We start from the raw sequence: 18,825 nt of genomic DNA, 5'->3' as shown, positions 1-18,825 counted from the left end.
ATAAATTTTGAATATTGTCAAAAAAATTTTTTATTACATTGATTCATTTTTCAGTATTGAACTTGCTTTCCAGCCTTGGAATTTACCCACTTGGTCATTCTTTTTATATATTGCTGAATTCTATTTATTGAGTGATATTAGTCTCTAGTTGACTTTTTTGGTATTGTCTTTGTCTGGGTTTGGAATCAGGATAATACTAGCTTCACAAAGTGAATTGGGAAGTATTCCCTTTACTTTTGTTCTCTGGAAGAATTTTATTAATTCTTCGTTAAATGTTGATATTGTTAAAACCATCTGGGCCTGGAGACTTCTTTTAGAAGTTTTAAAGTTATCAATTCAATTTTCTCATTATTTATAGGGATATGAGTTGTGGTAGCTTGTATTTTTCAAGGACCATTTAATCTAAGTAGTAAAATTTTTATGTGTAGAGTTGTTTGTGGCGTTCCCTATTATATTTTGGGTGACTACAGTTTATACTTGTGTTTCTTGTTTCATTTCTGATATTGGTAATTTGTGGCTTTTCTGTCTTTTTTTTTCAGTCTTGAAAAATCACTGATTTTTATTTATTTTTAAATCACTGATTTTCTCTATTGTTTTCCTCTTGTCAATTTCACTGATTTCTACTCGTTATTTCCTTCCTTCTGCTTGCTGATTTAGTTTTATTTTGCCCTTTTATAAGTTCTTGAGGTGAGAATGCACCTTATTGATCTGAGACTTTTTTCTTTTTTCTTATGCATATATTTAAGTGCTATAAATTTCCCTTTCAGTACTGCTTTAGCAGCATCATATGAATTTTTATATGTTATGTTCTCATTTTCACTGAGTTCAATATATTTTAAAATTTCCCGTGAGACTTCTCCTCCTTTAGATCATAAGATTATTTAGAATTGTCTTGTTTCCAAGTGTTAGATATTTAGTTTCCAAGTATTTGGATATTTTCCTCTTATCTTTCTGTTATTGATTTCTAGTTTGACTCCATTATAGTCAGAGAATATACCTTGTGTGATTTAAATTCTGTTAAATTTGTCAAGATTTGTTTTATGGACTAGTATATTGTCTATCTTGGATCATGTTCCATGTGCACTTGAAAAGAATGTGTATTCTACAAATTCTTCTTGGGTGGGGTGTTTTATAAATGATTAAGTTCTGTTGGCTGATATTGTCATTGAGTTCTTCTATATCCTTGCTTACTTTCTAGTTGTTCTATCAGACATTGAAAAAGAAGTGTATAGGTTTGTCTGTTTCATCTTTCAATCAGTTTTTGCTTCACATATGCTTGGAATTTTTTTGTTTGATGCATACGTATTAGGATTTCTAGATCTTCTTGGAGAATTTACCTTTTTATCATTATGTGGTGTGCCTTTCTGTGTCTGTTGGTTAGATTGGGTAATTTCTATTGTTTTGTCTTTAAATTCACTGATTCTTTCCTCTGTCCTCTCCATTCTGCTGTTGAGCCCATCCATTGAATTTTTAAAATTAGTTGTCATAGTTTTTGGTGTTAAAATTTCTATTTGGTTTATGTATTCTCTTTTTGGTTGAGGCTTTCTGTTTCTTTGCTATTTCTTTTCTATTTATTTGCTATTTCTGAGACTTTGTTTTTTCATTTGTTTCAAGTGTGTCTGTATTTGCCCGCTCAAGCATTTTTTTATGATGGATGTTTGAAAATCTTTGTCAGATATTTCTGACATCTTTGTCATCTTGATTCTAGGCATCAATTGATTTTCTGTTTTTCAATCAGTTTAGTGTTTTCTTGATTGTTGGTATAGTGACTGATTTTTTTGTTGAAATGGCCATTTTGAATATTATATTGTGAGACTCTGGATCTTATTTAAACCTTTGGTTTTAGGTGGCTACTTTTGACACAGATACAGCAGAGGAAGGAGTAGGCATCCCCTCATTTCTACCAGGTTGGGGTAGAAGTCCGAGTTTCCAACTCAGCCTCTGTTGACGCTGATAGGGCTTGTTGGTGATGGGTGAGCATAAGGGTAAGAGCTCCCCGCTAAGCTCACATTGATCCCTCTCTGCACTGTAGTGGGGGTGGGCCTCACTGCTGCTGGGGGAGGTGAAAGGAAGTCCGTGCTCCCTGCTGGGCCTTCTCTGGTAATACCCAAGTAGGAATGAAGTGGAGGCTGAGTGCTTCACTACAGTTTCCGGAAGGGGGAAATCTAGGCTTCCTAGTAGCCCTTGCTGGCCTAGGTGGGAGTGGGGCCACTGGTTTTCTATTGTGTTTTGACAGGTAGAGCAATTGTTATCTGAAGTTTTCTGTCTTTTGAGGCCCCCTTCCCAGTTTTTCTGCTAGAGAGACTGGGCTTTTGTTGGGATTCTTTTTGTTTACACCCACTGATATTTCCATGTTGCTGCCTTTTTCAGCTCCAAGTCTAGGAATGTATGAGGCAGAAAATAAAGCCAGAGAATTCACCACTGTGTTATTCTTAGTCAGTTTGCTTTCCTTTCTCCACCATTCAGAATAGTTTAATGTTTGTTTAATGTATTTTTTTTTTTTAATGTCTAGAACTTTTAGAGGTACTTAAAGCAAGGAATCAGGCTTTCCAGGTGGCTCAGTGGTAAAGAATCCGCCTCCCGATTCAGGAGATGCAGGGAATGCGGTTGGATACCTGGGTCAGGATGATCCCCTGGAGTAGGAAATGGCAACCTGCTCCAGTATTCTTGCCTGGAGAATTTCATGGACAGAGAAGCCTGGTGGGCTACAGTTGATAGGGTTGCAGAGAGTCAGACATGACTGAGTGACTGACCATGCTGAACAGAGTAAGGAATAGGGAAAAGTATGTCTACTCCATATTCTGAAAGCAGAAGTCTCATTCAGTTTGCTTTTACTTGTTTTATTCTAACAGGCCAATCTCTTTTTCTACCCGAAGTCTCAGGTCCAAGTATCCTTACTCAAACTTGTGTAAATTACTTCCCATGGGGAAGGAAAGTTAAAATCCCAATCTTGAAAGAGCTCTGTGCATTGGTGGGATGGGTAGAAACAGTTTTCATACCCAAACTACACACTGGGCCCTCTGTGAATTTATAGCTTTCTTTTTCTCACCTTTAATGCTTGGGGCCAACCAGAGGGGGACCAGAGATATTCAGATTATTTCACATTCATTAGGGATCTTTTGAGCTTCCTGGTAGCTCAGCTGGTAAAGAATCCACCTGCAATGGGTCAGGATTCCTGGGTCGGGAAGATCCCCTGGAGAAGGGATAGGCTACCCACTCCAGTATTCCTGGGCTTCCCTGGTAGCTCAGATGGTAAAGAATCTGCCTACAGTGTGAAAGACCTGGGTTCAATCCCTGAGTTGGGAAGATCACCTGGAGGAGGACATGGCAATCCACTCCAGTATTCTTGCCTGGAGAATCCCCATTGACAGAGGAGCCTGGCGGACTCCGTGGGGTTGCAAAGAGTCGGACACGACTGAGTGACTAAGCATGGCACAGCACAGGGGGTCTTTATCCTCTAGAGGTACAAAGAAGTTCCCAGGACACAAGAGGAATTTTCACCTAGAGGTTTCTCGGAACTTGTAAGTGCCGCAGAAGAGCAGCTGGAGGCCGTGTATGGTGGGTCCCTTACAACTTGGCCCAGCTCTAAAAGCAGAGCTTCTTGCCTTTGATTATTGAGAGTGAGAACCATGCTCAATACTTTCTTGGAGCCAGGCTTCTCTATACTTCATCGTTTACTAAGTCTGCTTCCTTAAAAGCCTGTTATTTAGGGAAATATGATCTTGCTGTGGAGCAGCATGTGTTTTTAATCCAGCTAGATCTCCTTTGGGATCCTGGTCCCATCTTTGCTAGCTGTATGATCTTGAAGCTCATTCACTTAAAAATCGTCGTGTACTGCCTGCTGTGGACCAGTCACTGTGCTGTGTTTTGGGAATAAAGTAATGAGTATCCCCTTCTCCCTTTTGCTTACTTTCCAGCCAATAGCAAGTCCAGTTGGTTTTACTTCAGAAATATATCCAAAATTGGACTACTTTTCTCCATCACCCCATCTTTCCCCAGCCTGTAATAGTAAGTTCTGTGATTCTGTTCTTCTCTCTGATACTCTGCCTCAATTCGTTCTTTCAGACATATGCATCGGATTATTATTCTCTTACTCGGGACCCTCTAGTTACACTGAGACATACTGAGAATTAACTCCAACACCTTCCCACGGCCCACTAGGGCCTGCATGGTCTGGTTTCTGCTTCCCCGTTGAGTTGTCTAGCATCCCTTACCCTCTCATTTAGTATGCGTTAGTCATACCAGACGTTCTTCCTTTCCTTAAAATATCTCACTTGTCCTACCCTGAGGCCCTTACGCCAGTTATCTTCTCTATCTTAGATACTTTTCTATCCAACGTTTGAATGGCTTGGTGTCTTGCTCTCACTCAGGTTTTAGTCCAAACGCTCTCTTTCCCCTACTGCTCAAGTCACATTCTATCAAAACACTGTGTGTCCCCCAGCCTCTTATTTTTTGAAATTTAAAATTTCATTGTACATAGTTTTATTAGAATACAGTCACAGTCATTTGATTAAATTTTGTCAATGGTGAAATTTAATGATACATTAAATTTATTTATTTATTTTTACAAGTACTCAGATTTATTTCCTAGGTACTTTTATGGATGTTGTCTAATTTATACCTGACAGCAACCTGTGATGAAGTTATTGTTGTTATCATCATTATTATAAAACACTTATTCTTTATTAGCTACTATTTTAAGCTCGGTGGGTGTCCCTATTGGCTCAGTGGTAAGGAATCCACCTGCAATGCAGGAGACGAGTGTTTGATCCCTGGGTCAGGAATATACCCTGGAGAAGGAAATGGCAACCCACTCCAGTATTCTTGCCTGGAGAATCCCATGGACAGAGGAGCCTGGTGGGCTACAGACCATGGAGTTGCAAAAGAGTCGGACACAACTTAGCAATTAAACAGAAATAACAATAGCAATTTTAAGCTCTATGCATATATTAACATACTTAATCATTGCAGCAACACTATGAGGTAAGTACTATTGTCTGCATTTTCTTTTTATTAAAATTAATTTTTATTGGTGTGTAGTTGATTTACAATGTTTTGTTAATTTCTTCTGTACAGCAAAGTGATTCAGTTATATGTAAATGTATATCCACTCTATTTAGCTCTTCTTACAATTTGATATTATCTTGATTTGTCCACTAGACTAACCTCTCCAAAAACAACAATCATGCTGTTTCTTTCATTGCTATTTGCCCAGTGTCTAGAACAATTCTGGGCACAGAGTAATCAATATTTGTTGAGTAAAGTTGCTTAATTCTCTTGTGCCCCAGTTTCTGTCTTGTTATATGGAATAATAACTAGCTAATCAAACAAGGTTGTATTTAGAATTGTGAGGTAATCAATGTATGTGAAGTACTTAGTATATTTATTGTTTCACTATGATCGTTTATATTACAGTGCTCACTCTATTCTCCCATAGTCCCCCAGTTCCTGTTTTTGTACCTCCTGATCCATCTGGAATGTCATGAGTATTTGTCCATGGCAGAGGCTGATTGGTTTGATGCTTGCGATGAAATCCTCACTTAGTTCTCTCTTGGCTGTATTTTTCCTCACAGGTTCTGCAGCTGGGCTCAGACATCCTTCCCCAGTACAAGCAAGAGGCACCAAAGACTCCCCCGCACATCATCTTACATTACTGTGTTTTTAAGACCACGTGGGATTGGATCATCCTGATCTTAACCTTCTACACAGCCATCCTGGTTCCTTACAATGTCTCCTTTAAAACCAGGCAGAACAACGTGGCCTGGCTGGTTGTGGACAGCATCGTGGATGTCATTTTTTTGGTGGACATTGTGCTGAATTTTCACACCACTTTTGTTGGACCCGCTGGGGAGGTGATTTCCGACCCCAAACTCATTCGCATGAACTACCTGAAGACGTGGTTTGTGATTGACCTTCTGTCCTGTTTGCCCTATGATGTCATCAACGCTTTTGAGAACGTGGATGAGGTTAGTGCCTTTATGGGTGATCCAGGGAAGATTGGTTTTGCTGATCAGATTCCACCACCCCTGGAGGGGAGAGAGAGTCAGGTACATCCCTCAAATCTCAGACCTTGTTGTCATGTCTTTAAGTTAATTGTGGATGCTCAACAGAAGAGTACTTAAATGGGTGGGAATTAGTATGACTGGTGTCTGAAACAGAGGGAGCATGATGCCTGGTCAGTATCCTTGCCTGCTGCTCTTGTCCTTTGGAGGTGTGGAGACCCTGCATGTCAGTGGATGGATGTGGAGGAGACCAGAGGCTTCTCTCTTACTCCATGTGGAGTGCAAGCTGCTGGCTTGGGAGGTGGGGCTGCAGAAGCAGGCATGCATTGCCACTGCATTGGTGAATCGTACACTTGGTATGCAATTGCTGAATGCCTATCCACTGATTATTCTCATTATGGGGACTTTTCTGTTTTCTGCTGCTGACCTTTGACTGTTTCAAAACTAATTAACTCTTGAAAACAGGGATGCTACTCTCCCCTAAGATTGCTTGCCTTAATTTTTCCTTTTTCTCTGGTACATGTTAGGAAACAATGAGTTGTTTCTTTGCTAAAATGAATTTTGCAGGTGACCAATGGCATTCAATTGTCCATGCTGTCTCTTGTCTAAATTTGCTGAAGTAGTCAGGCTGTGGTTAAGTCTGACTCTTGTGGTTAAGTCAGGCAAAAGGAGAGTGTTACTGGACTACACTGTTTTGGGTTGTTATGGGAGGAATTGAAAGATAAATGCTCTGAAATGGGCTAAAATCAGGACATGCTTAAAGAGTCAGTGAATGGGTGCTGGGACATGTTGCAGCAGGAAGGGGCCACTCAGCTGGTTAAAGTGATTTTCTCCTTTGAAAAAGCAAGGGTGTCACATCATGGCAAAGGAAAACGTCAGATTCTTGTCTAGTTTGAGTGTTCTGTGAGAATTGGTATATTTTTTTCCTACCCTTCAGTTGACACTTCAGGTGGCAATACCCCTGGTAAGTAGGTCTTCAGCCTCAGATAGCAGTGGCCCCACTGCCTCCGATTGCGGAGGGTCCCAGAGGTCTCAGCGTGGCTGTGCTGCTACCGGCATGGGTCATCAGGAAGTCATCAGGGGGCTGAATTGAGGCACGATACGCTCTCAGGGCTAAAGGGCTAGCAGGACCCAGCCTTGAGATAGTGGGAAGGGACAGCCAGCTCCCTGCCAGGATAACAGGACCTGCCAGGGACTCCACGTCTTGCTGCTGGCATAATGATGCCTCTCACCTTCACATCCGTACCAGCAGTGGGCGAGGACTCCAGCCCCTTCCTGAGAACCCAGCTTCCTACTGTTTCCGCTCCAGTGAAGGGGAGCTGGTGTTGAGATGCTCCAGACTCAGAGCAGTCCCTGTTTTCATCTGTGTGGTGTGTTTTAATAGACTTTAAAATCCTGAGAAATAATGCTCCGAGTGGCTTGTGTGGATTTTGTAGGGGGATTAAATGAGTCGAGACTGATCATTTAGAAGAGTAAAATCATCCCTAAAGTGAATGTTAGGATTCTTAAATGTGAATTTTAGTACACGTTGGGAGTGCTATTTTTCTCTGTGAGCACATTTCTAGCAAATTTTATGTTAGCGAGGAAAATATGATCATTTTGGCTTAGATAATTGAACTGATTATTTCAACCTAAAAGAGCTTCTTATACACATATGGGAAATGAGTTTTAAAATTTAAAAATACTGGTTGAGTTTTAAAAATAAACCGTTTGCTATTTACAGCAATGGCATTGAAATTTTGCAGATAAATAGAACAGTTCTTTGGCTTCTGTAGTTTCTTACTAAACACTGGCAGAGCTATAAACACATATGTAAATGTGTCAAGATTACCTTGTAGGTTAGCAGAGCATAGAGCTTCTTCCCATGCACTGTGTATGTTGGGTTAGAATTCCTTTGCCATTAATTGTGAGTACCCTTGACATGCTTTCTGGTGTCCAGATTCGTGAAATCGATTGTAGAGAGGGAAATTATAATTTCTCTGTGATCAGTCCCTCAGTCCTGTCAGACTCTTTGCAACCCCATGGACTATAGCCTGCCAGGCTTTTCTGTTCATGGGATCTTTCAGGCAAGAATACTGGAGTTGGTTGCCATTTCCTACTCCAGGGGATCTTCCTGACCCAGGAATCAAACCCACATCTCTTGTGGCTCCTGCATTGGCAGGTGAATTCTTTACCACTGAGCCACCTGGGAAGCTGTAATTTCTCTATTCAGTTCACTTCAGTTCAGTCGCTCAGTCATGTCCGACTCTTTGTGACCCCATGAACCGCAGCATGCCAGGCCTCCCTGTCCATCACCAACTCCCTGAGTCCACCCAAACCCATGTCCATCAAGTCGGTGATGCCATCCAGCCATCTCATCCTCTTTCATACCCTTCTCCTCTTGCCCTCAATCTTTCCCAGCATCAGGGTCTTTTCCAATGAGTCCTCTCTTCACATCAGGTGGCCAAAGTATTGGAGTTTCAGCTTCAACATCAGTTCTTTCAATGAACACCCAGGACTGATCTCCTTTAGGATGGACTGGTTGGATCTCCTTGCAGTCCAAGGGACTCTCAAGAGTCTTCTCCAACACCACAGTTCAAAAGCATCAATGCTTCGGTGCTCAGCTTTCTTTATAGTCCAACTCTCACATCCATACAGGACCACTGGGAAAACCATAGCCTTGACTAGACAGACCTTTGTTGGCGAAGTAATGTCTCTGCTTTTTAATATGCTGTCTAGGTTGGTCATAACTTTCCTTCCAAGGAGTAAGTGTCTTTTAATTTCATGGCTGCAGTCACCATCTGCAGTGATTTTGGAGCCCAGAAAAATAAAGTCAGCCACTGTTTCCACTGTTTCCCCATCTATCTGCCATGAAGTGATGGGACTGGATGCCATGATCTTAGTTTTCTGAATGTTAAGCTTTAAGCCAACTTTTTCACTCTCCTCTTTTACTTTCATCAAGAGGCTCTTTAGTTCTACTTCGCTTTCTGCCATAAGGGTAGTATCATCTGCATATCTGAGATTATTGATATTTCTCCCGGCAATCTTGATTCCAGCCTGTGCTTCTTCCAGCCTAGAGTTTCTCATGATGTACTCTGCATAGAAGTTGAATAAGCAGGGTGACAATGTACAGCCTTGACGTACTCCTTTTCCTATTTGGAACCAGTCTGTTGTTCCATGTCCAGTTCTAACTGTTGCTTCCTGACCTGCATACAGGTTTCTCAAGAGGCAAGTCAGGTGGTCTAGTATTCCCATCTCTTTCAGAATTTTCCACAGTTTATTGTGATCCACACAGTCAAAGGCTTTGGCATAGTCAATAAAGCAGAAATAGATGTTTTTTCTGGTACTCTCTTGCTTTTTCGATGATCCATCGGCTGTAGGCAATTTGATCTCCGGTTCCTCTGCCTTTTCTAAAACCAGCTTGAACATCTGGAAGTTCACAGTTCACGTATTGCTGAAGCGTGGCTTGGAGAATTTTAAGCCTTCCTTTACCAGCCTGTGAGATGAGTGCAATTGTGCAGTAGTTTGAGCATCCTTTGGCATTGCCTTTCTTAGGGATTGGAATGAAAACTGACCTTTTCCAGTCCTGTGGCCACTGCTGTGTTTTCCAAATTTGCTGACATATTGAGTGCAGCACTTTTACAGCATCACCTTTGAGGATTTGAAATAGCTCCACTGGAATTCCATCACCTCCACTAGCTTTGTTCGTAGTGATGCTTCCTAAGGCCCACTTGACTTCACATTCCAGGATGTCTGGCTCTAAGTGAGTGATCACACCATCGTGATTGTCTGAATTTCTCTATAGCTTTCTATTAATAGTTGGCAAAGGGTTTAGCATTAAAGCTCTTACAACTGTTTCTTGATCATGAATAATAATATGAACATTAAGAGGTTATAGTTATGATTTGCTTCTGTAAAGACTTATATTTGATAACTCCTTTCAGAGCTTTGGCTCTCACCTGAAATAAAGCCTTTTCATAATAGTTGTGGTAGAGTTGGGGAAACACTGAAGATTCAAATACTGAAGGTTTGGCTGCTGGTCCTCTTAGTCTCAACTATAAGGACAGATGGGAACCTTGTGCCACAACATTTAGCCTTTCTGGATCCCAGTTTTCCTAGCTGCAGCTAGGGGATGGTACCACCTCACCTGCCTGAAGGGATGGCATTTGGGCTGTGGATTTGAGTTCCCTGTCAGCTGCAAAACCTGGTGAGTTCAGAATTCCTGGTGTTAGTCTCACCTCCAGACTGACTATAAAAATGAAAGACTCAGCACCCTGACTTCCTATCTTTAGTGGAAGTTGGAGGAAAGTGGGGTAGGATGGGGATATTTAGCAGGTTACACAGATGGTAAAGCATCTGCCTGCAATGTGGGAGATCCGGGTTTGATCCCTGGGTCAGGAAGATCCCCTGGAGAAGGAAATGGCAACCCACTCCAGTACTCTTGCCTGGAAAATTCTATGGACAGAGGAGCCTGGTAGGCTACAGTCCATGGGGTCGCAAAGAGTCAGACACGACTGAGCAACATCACTTTCTTTTCATGATAAGTAGACCTACTGGAGGTCAGAGCCCAGTAGAACTGTCATATGGTTTAACCCTCTTAACTCACAAACAGAACAGAGAAGAATCACAAGGGGACTCATTATTACTGTGACCATATGATTTGCTGCACCATCTTGAATGAGTCATATTCCGTGGGTCTGTTCCCTGACAGTTTTGGTAAAATAGAGAGAAAACACAGAAGGATACTGTTGAGTCAGAACTGACCGAGAAGTTCCTGATGTGGTGTGGTTCACCCTTGGCTTGGTTGTTGTGATGGGGAGGCTGGGTACTGGGTACCAAGAGATGGGAAGCTGCAGTTTCCCTGAGGCAGGGGGGTTGGTGATGAGATGGGCAGTTTAAGATGCTCACCAAGGGACAGCACCATTTTCCAGGCACAGGTGTTTGTGTTAAAAGGCGGCATTGAATCAGTGGGCACGAAGGGCCTCTGGTGCTTAGAGAGGGTTGGAGAAGCCATGAAGGGCACCCCACCTGTCGAACCTGTGTTAGGTGGGGGAAATCCCTCCACTAGAAGAGTTCTCATTAATTCACCACACGTTGTCTTCTTCCCCAGGCTCTGCTGTGGGGTTACTCATCTAAGACTAGAGTGTGGGGAGGAATAGGGAATTATTGACTCATTTCTCATAAAATATAATGGAGCAGACCTCTCTCTGCTGTCCTCCTAGTTATGCCAATGGAATTGTGTTGCTGTGGAGACCACCAGGGAAGTGGCAGATGGGCAGTGGGGGCTTTGCCATCTGTGTGTGTAGGGGTTAGGGTGTAGGCGTGGGTACTGGGGTGAGGGCTCTTAAAGTGAAAGGATTGGGCCTTCCTAAGCCTTGGGTCAAGAAATTAGGTTAAAAAGCCAGCAATTGTGAATTCAGCCCTGTGGATGGAGCCCACCTCATGATTTAAGCCACAGAGGCAATCCATTTTGCCCCAGCTTGGTTCACTTATGTAGATGGTTGATGTTTGCGTCATTCTCCGGTCTGTTGGTAATCATCCATTTTGGAGGCCATTTGGGAATATGTTTGCGCATTAGTTAAACTGGTGAGAGGACAGAAGGTCTGGAAATGGAGTAAGTGGAAGCTTGGAATGGATGTGCTAGAGCAAAAGCCCATGGGTCTCTCTCAAGCACTTAGTGCAATGGACCTCAACCTTTTTGGCACCAGGGACTGGTTTCCTGGAAGACACTTTTTCCATGGACCCGTGTTGGGATGAGGGGTTGCTGGTTTGGGGATGATTCTCATAAGGAGTGAGCAACCTAGATCCTTCTCATGCCCAGTTCACAGTAGGGTTCACACATCTGTAAGAATCTAATGCCTCTGCTGATCTGACGGGAGTTGGGGCTCAGCGGGTAATGCGAGCGATGGGGAGTGGTTGTAAAAACAGGTGAAGCTTTGCTGGCCGGCCCACCGCTGTTCACCTCCTGCTATGTGGCCAGGTTCCTCATGGGCCACTGACTGCTACCTGGTCCATGGCCTGGGGGTTGGGGACCCTTGACTTAGTAGACTACTGCCCTGGTGTGTGTCATGGATTAAAGATAGAATTATTATTCACAAAACATAAGGAATCCTAATTTTATTGCCAGTGGAGTGTGGAAGTGCAAACGGGACGGAGCCAATTGTGCCCCCGCCTGGGTCACAATTCTGGTGCCCTGAGGCCTGGGGTCAAGAGCTTCCTTCGGTCCCTGGCCCTGCAACCTCAGACTGCAGCACCACCGGCCAGGGCCAGCCACAGCTGACACTTGCTAAGAGCACATGGGAGACGTTCCCTCAGAGCAGAGGAGGACCGAGGCATGCTGATGGAAAGATAACAGCACTGATAGCACCTTCCCTTCATCTAGAGCATCTACTTTTTCAAAACACTTTCAAACAGATTGTCTTTTTTATTATTGAAATATGATTGACCAGCCATGTTATGTTAGTTTCAGGTGTAGTCCATAGTAGTTTGACATTTGCGAACATTATAAAATGTTCACTGTGCTAAATATAGTAACCATCTGTTCTCATACAAAGTTATTATAATATTATTGACCGTATTCTTTGTTGTGCAGAGGGTCTTTGTTTCAGCTCTGTGGTGGTAAAGAAACTGCACTTAACTGAGGGGAAGATGACTTGTCAGCTTGCAGCCATGCAAGCTTATAGTCATTTCATCTCCTTGGACTTTGCTTACCTCACCTGTAAGATGGGTCCATTTCAGCTTGACCCTTCTGTGGCTCTAGGGCAGGTATTATCCCTGCTTTGCAGATGAGGGGAAAGGGCCAGGTTGTCCAGAGAGTAAAACTGGACTCTGGTCTCCTAACTCCTAGGTCTGTGCTTCTCCCTGCAAGTTGTGCTGCCTCATGAGAGATCTGGAGACAGAATGCGCCGAGCAGTGTGGGCTGTTCCTCAAGTCCTTCTGTGAACCATTCCCAGCTTGGCCCCTTCTGCCTGTCCTCCACCCCACCTCCAAGGGGCGAGAGGTTCGAGTGGTCAGCCTGGGTGACCCTAAGCTGAGGTCCCTAGTGCATATGCGTAGGGCTGGACAGTGAGCATGGGGTTGGAAGTAACTCCAAAGGGCTAGTTGCCTGTCCTCCTTCTCGCTCCTTGGCAGATGGGCCAAGGTTCTTCTAGGATCACTATTCCTAGCTTTTCTGTGATTTCCTTATCACCAAAGCTGAAATCAAATTGGATCTATGTACACGGATCATCCTGTTGATTTGTAGTTTTCAGGCCTTACCTGTGGTTTCTATTTAGGTGGATGGACACTGGCTCAATTCCCACATAGGTGACACCTCTCTTTCCCAGCTGAAATCTCAGAGGAGGCTGTTGGCTGAATGTCATGAAATGACTGAGAGCTTTCTATCCTAGGCTTTCAGCAATACATTGTGTGGATGTACTATAATTTGTTTATGTATTTCCCTGTGGTTTATCATAACAGTTATTTTTTATTAATAGACTATTTTTCAGAGCAGTTTAGGTTTATAGAAATAGAAAGACTATCTTCACCACCTGCAGATTCCCTGTTATTAATATCTTGCACGAGAGTAGTACACTTGTTATGGCCAATGTGTTCAGTCACTCAGTCATGTCTGACTCTGAGACCCTATGGATTGTAGCCCATCAAGCTCCTCTTGTCCATGGGATTCTCCAGGAGAGAATACTGAAATAGGTTGCCACTTCCTACTCCAGGGGATCTTCCCGACCCAGGGATCAAACCTGCGTTTCCTGTGTCTCCTACATTGCAGGCAGAATCTTTACCTGCCATCAGGGAAGCACCATTATGGCCAATATGATGCATTATTATCAGCTAAAGTCCATAGTTTCCATTAGGGGTCACTCTTTGCAGTATACATTTTCTGGGTTTTGACAAATGGATAATGACATTGTCCACCATTGTGTATCACTCAGATCAGTTTCACTGCCCTAAACATTCTCTATGCTCCACCTATTCTTCCCATCCACCCCTGTAACTCTTGGCAACTTCTTTTTACTGTCTCCATCATTTTACCTTTTCCAGAATGTCATATGTTGGAATCATATAGCCTTTTCAGATGGGCTTCTTTCACTTAGAAATAAGCCCTTAAGTTTCCTCCATGTATTTTGGGGACTATCAGATAGCTTATTTCTTTTTATTTCTGAATAATATTTGATTGTATGGACATACTATAATTTGTTTATGTATTTCACAAAACAACAAAATAGCAATTAAAAACTCCATTATTGATAGCATTGGTTATTTAAGCCTGATCAGCACAGGCCTGGTCCTGGGCTTTCCTCCTCCTGTGGATCCCTGGAACATGGAGAGTGTGGAAGAGCTGAGACACTGGCATGCAGACCAGCCCATCTCAGCAGCCTACGGTATCTCCTGGATAAAAACCAAAAAAGTTTAACTCAAGCTATTATGTCTAATGGGCTTCCCAGGTGGTTCAAGTGATAAAGAATCTGCCTTCTCAGTGCAGGAGACAGAGGAGATGTGGTTTCGCTGCCTGGGTCAGGAAGATCCCTAGAGGAGGAAATGGCAACTCACTCCAGTATTCTTGCCTGGAAAATCCTATGGACAGAGGAGCCTGGCGGGCTGTAGTCCATGGGATTGCAAAAGAATCGGACACGACTTAGCGACTAAACAATAGCAACAACAAAATTATGTCTAATAATACAACAGACCAAAACTGTATGATAGTACCCTCATATTTCATACTCTTTTCCTTGGCATTTCTATCTTTTGTGTTCGTGCTGAGTACCATGCATTTCTACCGTCCATTTATTTTGGCAAAAGGAAGACAAAACCAGACACCTTGTAGTTTCATCTAAGTGTTATGTTCGTGGCAGGAAGTGCTGTTGTGGGGTGTATTTCTCTTCTGATGATGGGGACTTGCCAGCAGTGGCCAATGGCTGAGGTCTGACTTCAGTGATGATGTCAATTACTACTGTTGTCATGCTGGAATATTGTCATTTCTCCCCTCTCACCTGTGAGGGCAAGTCAGCATAGAATGTTTCCTCCTATTTTCATTAAAAAGATCAGTCTTCTTCCTGACTTGAGCTCACAGTATGTCAAGGATTGTGGAGGTTCCGTGGCTGTTGGTCAAGCAGAGGCTCCAAACAGAAGACCAGGCTATAGATGTTGTATCCTACATAGACAGCTGAATCACCCTCACCCCTGGGGGCATGCATGGGGGACCAGGGCAGTGGCTAGGGGGAGCATTTTAAAGGGAATAAGTTAATCCTGGATGGCTTCCTGGAAGCAGTGACTTACTATGAAACTGTGATTCCAGAGCTTTAAAAAACGTAAAAACTCAGTGATGCTCTGAGAGCGTTGCACATTGGAGCAAGACAGGCTCCACAGATGTGCCTGACTAACCTCTGCTCTCACATTGTCCTTTTTTACCCCCAGTCTCTTTTGTGGCCAACCCCAGTTCTACTTTTAATTCTCTGCCAACATTTCTTCAAATCTTGTTTAGGGTCCTGTCCTGTGCTTAGTCGCTCAGTCTTGTCTGACTCTTTGTGACCCCACGGACTGTAGCCTGCAAGGCTCTTCCATCCATGGAGATTTTCCAGGCAAGAATACTGGAGTGGGTTGCCACGCCCTCCTGTAGGAGATCTTCCCAACACAGGGATCGAACCTGGGTCTGCTGCACTACAGACGGATTCTTTACTGTCTCAGCCACCAGGGAAGCCAAATAAAAGTTATCTGAACACAAGCACTGTGATACCACAACAGTAGATCCGATAACCCAGGAATACTGAGTGGGTAGCCTATCCCTTCTCCAAGGGATCTTCCTGACCCAGGAATTGAACCGGGGTCTCTTGCATTGCAGGCAGATTCTTTACCAGCTGAGCTACCAGGGAAGCCCCTGTTTAGGGTGTTCCTAAACCCGTGTTTAAGGTGATCTTTCTTTAAAGAAAACTCACTGACTGAGGTGGTAGGGGATAGGGATACAACCCTCCAGTTTGCTCCCAGTCTAGTGGGGACCACGAATGATAAACGCCAGCAGAGGACGTGAGCGGGGTCAGCTCAGGGTGTTATTTCTTGCTGTTGAGGAGCATGTAGCCTGTTGAGAGAAGCTGGAAGGCTTCCTGAAGGAGATGACGGGGTTAGTCTGGTGAGGAGTAAGGAGGAGGGTCTTGTAAGAGGAGCAGTCAGGAGCAGAGGGGTAAGCTGTCAGGGACTAGCAAGGCATTCATTATGTCCAAAGCCGAGAGTCAGCCCTGGGGGAGGGAGGAAGGTTGAGAGCAGGAGCAAGATAGGGACACAGGGTCTCGCCAAGGAGTTTACATGTTGTCACACAGACAAAAAGAAGCCACCTTGGGTGTGACACGATCTGATTTTGATTTTTGAAAATGTGCCCGGACAGCAGTGGTGAGAATGAGAGGGAAAGGACCTCCACTTCTACTCTTCCTGTTCTAATGAACCGGCTGCCGACAAGCTGTTACCTCCACCCTGGCACTGAGCTGTGGTCATAAATCAAGTAACTGTCCATGTTCAAGTTTATTTTTAGACTCTGTGATGTTTCACTGGCTTATTTGTCTATTCTTACAGCAGTACTACACTGTGTTAATTGTCATAGCATAATAGTAATTATTAATCAGTTAACTGTCTTTGTTCTTTTTCTTCAAGGCTGCCCTGTCGATTCTAGTTTCTTTGTACACGCACTAAAATTTGAGAGTTAACTTGTTAATGTCCACCACCCCCCAAAAAACCCTCCCAAAACCAAAATCTTATAGGGATTTTGAATGGGATTGTACTGAATCCAAAAACCAATTTGGAGAGAATGAAAATCTTAATGTGTTTTCTAATTTATGACCATCAACCAGCCATATCTTTGGGTCTTCTTTAAATTTCTCTTAGCAATATCTAGTGGTTTTCAGCATCCGCGTCTTACACATTTCTTAAATTGCTGTTGTTAAACTTATTCCTACATATCTGATGTTTTTAGTGCATATGTTGTCAGTGGGATTTAAATTTTTTTGTTTTTAATTGTTTATTGCTGGTATAAACTATTTTATTTACTGACTTTGATGCTTGCTCTGGTAACACATATACTAAAATTGTTTACTAATTTTACAGCAAAATTGCCAAATTTGCTTATTAATTAGAATATTTTGTAGGTTCTTCTGTATTTTACATACACTGTGATGTCTTTGTGAATTTATTTTATTTTCAAAATCTATGCCTTTTATTTCTTTTTCTTGAATTAGTACTAGATAGGATCTCTAATGAAATGAGTGGAAATGGAGATAATAGACAATCTTGTCTTATTGTTAACCATAGGGGGATATGTTCACTATTTCACCTTCAGTATTTTGTTAACTTTAATTGATTTTAGTTTGCAAATACGTACTTCTTTTTAGGTTAAGAAAGGTCTCTCATAATCTTGGTTTTATGTGAATTTTCATCATTAAGAAGTTTTTAATTTTACAAGATTGCTTTATACATTTATTGAAATAATGTTTTTTTCCTCTTACTTTTGTTAATGTGATGAGTTATGTTGATTGACTTTTGAATGTTAATTAACCCTGAATTCCTGGAGTACCTCCTACTTGGTCATGATATATTGTACTCTTTTATGTAATTGTATATGATTTTCTAATATTAATATTTAGGCATTTTGCATCTCTGTTCATGAGCGATATTGGCCTTTCATTTTTTTCCTTGTGATGTCTTTGTTAAGGATAGGCAGGGAAGTGTACCCTTTGAAAGAATTTGTATAACATTGGTATTTTTTATTACTTAAATAATTCACCAATGAAGATGCCTGGCTCTGAAATTTTCTTTATAGGAAGATTTAAAATTATGATTTCAATTCATTTAGGAAGTATAGAGCTATACAGAAGTTTCGTTTATGTCAGTTTTACATTGTTGAAGATTTAGCCTTTTCATCTAGTGTGCCAAATTTATTGGCAAGAAGTTACATATAATATACAATTATTATTTTTAAATGTGATTTTCTCCATTTATTCTTTTTTAATTTTGTTTTTTAATTTATTTTTTAATTGAAGGATAATTGCTTAACAGAGTTTTGTTTTCTGTCAAACCTCAACATGAATTAATTTTTTTATTGGTGTATAGTTGATTTTAGAGTGCTGTGCCAATTTCTGCTGTATAGCAGAGTGACTCAATTATGAACATACAGATATTTATTTATATTTTCCATTGCGGTTTATCACAGGATACTGAGTATAGTTGCTATACTGTACAGTAGGACCTTGTTTATCTGTCCTATATATGATAATTTACATCTGCTAATCCCACACTCCCAGTCTTTCCCTCTCCCACTCCCCTCTCCGTTGGCAACCCAAGTCTGTTCCCTCTGTGTATGAGCTTGTTTCTGTCTTGTAAATAGATTCATTTGTGCCATATTTTAGGTTCCACACATAAGTGATATCATATGGTATTTGATATGGTATTACTTCATATGGTATTACTTCATATGGTATTACTTCATTTAGCATAATAATCTATAGTTGCTTCCATGTTGCTGCAAATGGCATTATTTCATTCTTTTTTATGGCCGAGTAGTATTCCATTGTATATATGTACCACATCTTATGTGTCTATTGCTCTGTCATAGACATTTAGGTTGTTTCCATCTTTTGGCTATTGTGTATAATGCTGTTGTGAACATAGGAATGCATGTATCTCTTTGAATTATATCCATTTATTCTTCATTGGTCATTTGAATCTTCTCCCTGTTCATTTTGGTCAGTTGTGGTAGGGTTTTGTCAATTTTATTAATCTTTTAAAGGAAACAATTTTGACTTTAAAGGAATTTTGACTTAGCTAATTGTCTGTTTTCTATTTCATTGATTTTTGTTCTTATTTGTAT

At 41.8% G+C, this 18,825-nt stretch overlaps 1 protein-coding gene across 3 annotated transcripts in view; it reads left to right on the top strand.

Moving 5' to 3' along the window:
• KCNH1 (potassium voltage-gated channel subfamily H member 1) overlaps nt 1-18,825 on the top strand; it is a 512,797-nt gene that overhangs the window by 178,533 nt on the left and 315,439 nt on the right. For 2 of the 3 annotated variants that reach the window (XM_081489690.1, XM_081489689.1), the window contains exon 6: nt 5,574-6,047. In XM_081489690.1, coding sequence (XP_081345816.1) covers nt 5,574-6,047 — 474 coding nt within the window. The remainder of the gene's footprint in view (nt 1-5,573; nt 6,048-18,825) is intronic. The other variant, XM_081489691.1, reaches the window with a different exon arrangement.

Source organism: Giraffa tippelskirchi, chromosome 5 (assembly GCF_054371585.1).
Source record: "Giraffa tippelskirchi isolate mGirTip1 chromosome 5, T2T-mGirTip1v1.2.pri, whole genome shotgun sequence".
NCBI lineage: Eukaryota > Metazoa > Chordata > Mammalia > Artiodactyla > Giraffidae > Giraffa > Giraffa tippelskirchi.
The sequence above is the reverse complement of the archived record's forward strand: the minus strand, read 5'-3'. Positions and strand labels throughout refer to the sequence as shown.